A 1,239-nucleotide genomic window follows, 5' to 3' on the forward strand; every position below is an offset into this window, starting at 1 on the left:
AACACGCGAAAGAAAAAAAGACATGGAAATCTTTTTATGAAAAACATCGGCCATCACTTCAAGGATTATCTCAGCCGCGAGCTAAGAAGCTTATAGTCGGGGTTTCATCGTTTCGTCATCCCATCATCTCAATTCCTCGCCTCCTGTTGAAGAGCAACATTACCGGCAACGGCTTGCGCCACTCCCGCCAGATTGAAGATGCTCTTGCGGCCGATGCTCTGCACGCAGCATCCGAGCAGGGCGGCTATCACGGTCACCGACATCGCCGCCAGGCCCGCGGACAAGAAAAACAGGGACGCCTTCCAGCATCCCGGGAAGACGTTGGAGTCCGTCGCAAAGCCGTCGACGTTGAAATTCGCGCAGTGCGTCTTGCCGAATAATCTCGTGCAACGATTGAAGATCCCGACGGTTGGTGTATATAGTTCCGTGCTGTTTTCTATAAAGTTTCGAGAGGCGACGGATGTGACGATGTTAATCCGGACGAACGAGAACGGATTGACATTTTTTTCTATACGTATTCCAAATAGCGAATACTTTTTTTTGGGGGGGGATTTAACTGGATTCAATTGGATCCAATTTGGATGCAATTGGATTGAAAAACTGCATTTCAAAATTTTGAATTGAACAGTATTCACAGTGCACAGGAAAAGCTAATATTATTTTTAGTTTGAAAGAGACATAGAGATACATATACTATATGCCCCATGCAATTCCTATAAATGAATAAAAATGCATTCAGGAAAATTGAAAAGCATTCCATTTTAACATTCCTGAATCAATATTTCTGGAAATCTGAATCCATTTCAATTCACTTCAATCCATTCTCGTTTACTGGGAAGGGCTACTTCGACACACTCCGATTATCTTTAAACGACAATTAATTTAAAACAATATTTCTAATGTACAGTTCGTAGTTTTTAATATCCTTTTCCTATTATATATATTAGATATAATTAATTCGATTAATTAATTTGATTTTATATTATCCAAGCAGAAGACGACAAGTCACGATAACGTCAAAGTGACATTAAAATAAATCGGAAATGATTAAAAAATAACTTTTAATAATCATTTTCGAGTTACTTTCACATTATTTTGATAGCATAACGACGTTGTTGTTCTGCTTGGATATATTACAGTTGTATAATTTGATATATTTATTCGTATTATGTAATAAAGTAATGCTGATCGATTAAGTTAATCGGAGTTGGTCGATCCTAATGGTTCACTATAATTACA

At 38.1% G+C, this 1,239-nt stretch overlaps 1 protein-coding gene across 1 annotated transcript in view; it reads right to left on the reverse strand.

Annotated features, from left to right (window-relative positions):
- The window catches only part of LOC108746073 (lipoma HMGIC fusion partner-like 2 protein), a 14,426-nt gene that overhangs the window by 2,529 nt on the left and 10,658 nt on the right, over positions 1 to 1,239 (reverse strand). The window contains exon 3 of the mRNA XM_018482596.1: positions 164 to 436. Within this exon, the coding sequence (XP_018338098.1) occupies positions 164 to 436 (273 nt within the window). The remainder of the gene's footprint in view (positions 1 to 163; positions 437 to 1,239) is intronic.

Source organism: Trachymyrmex septentrionalis, unplaced genomic scaffold, assembly GCF_001594115.1.
Source record: "Trachymyrmex septentrionalis isolate Tsep2-gDNA-1 unplaced genomic scaffold, Tsep1.0 scaffold16, whole genome shotgun sequence".
Taxonomy (NCBI): Eukaryota; Metazoa; Arthropoda; class Insecta; order Hymenoptera; family Formicidae; genus Trachymyrmex; species Trachymyrmex septentrionalis.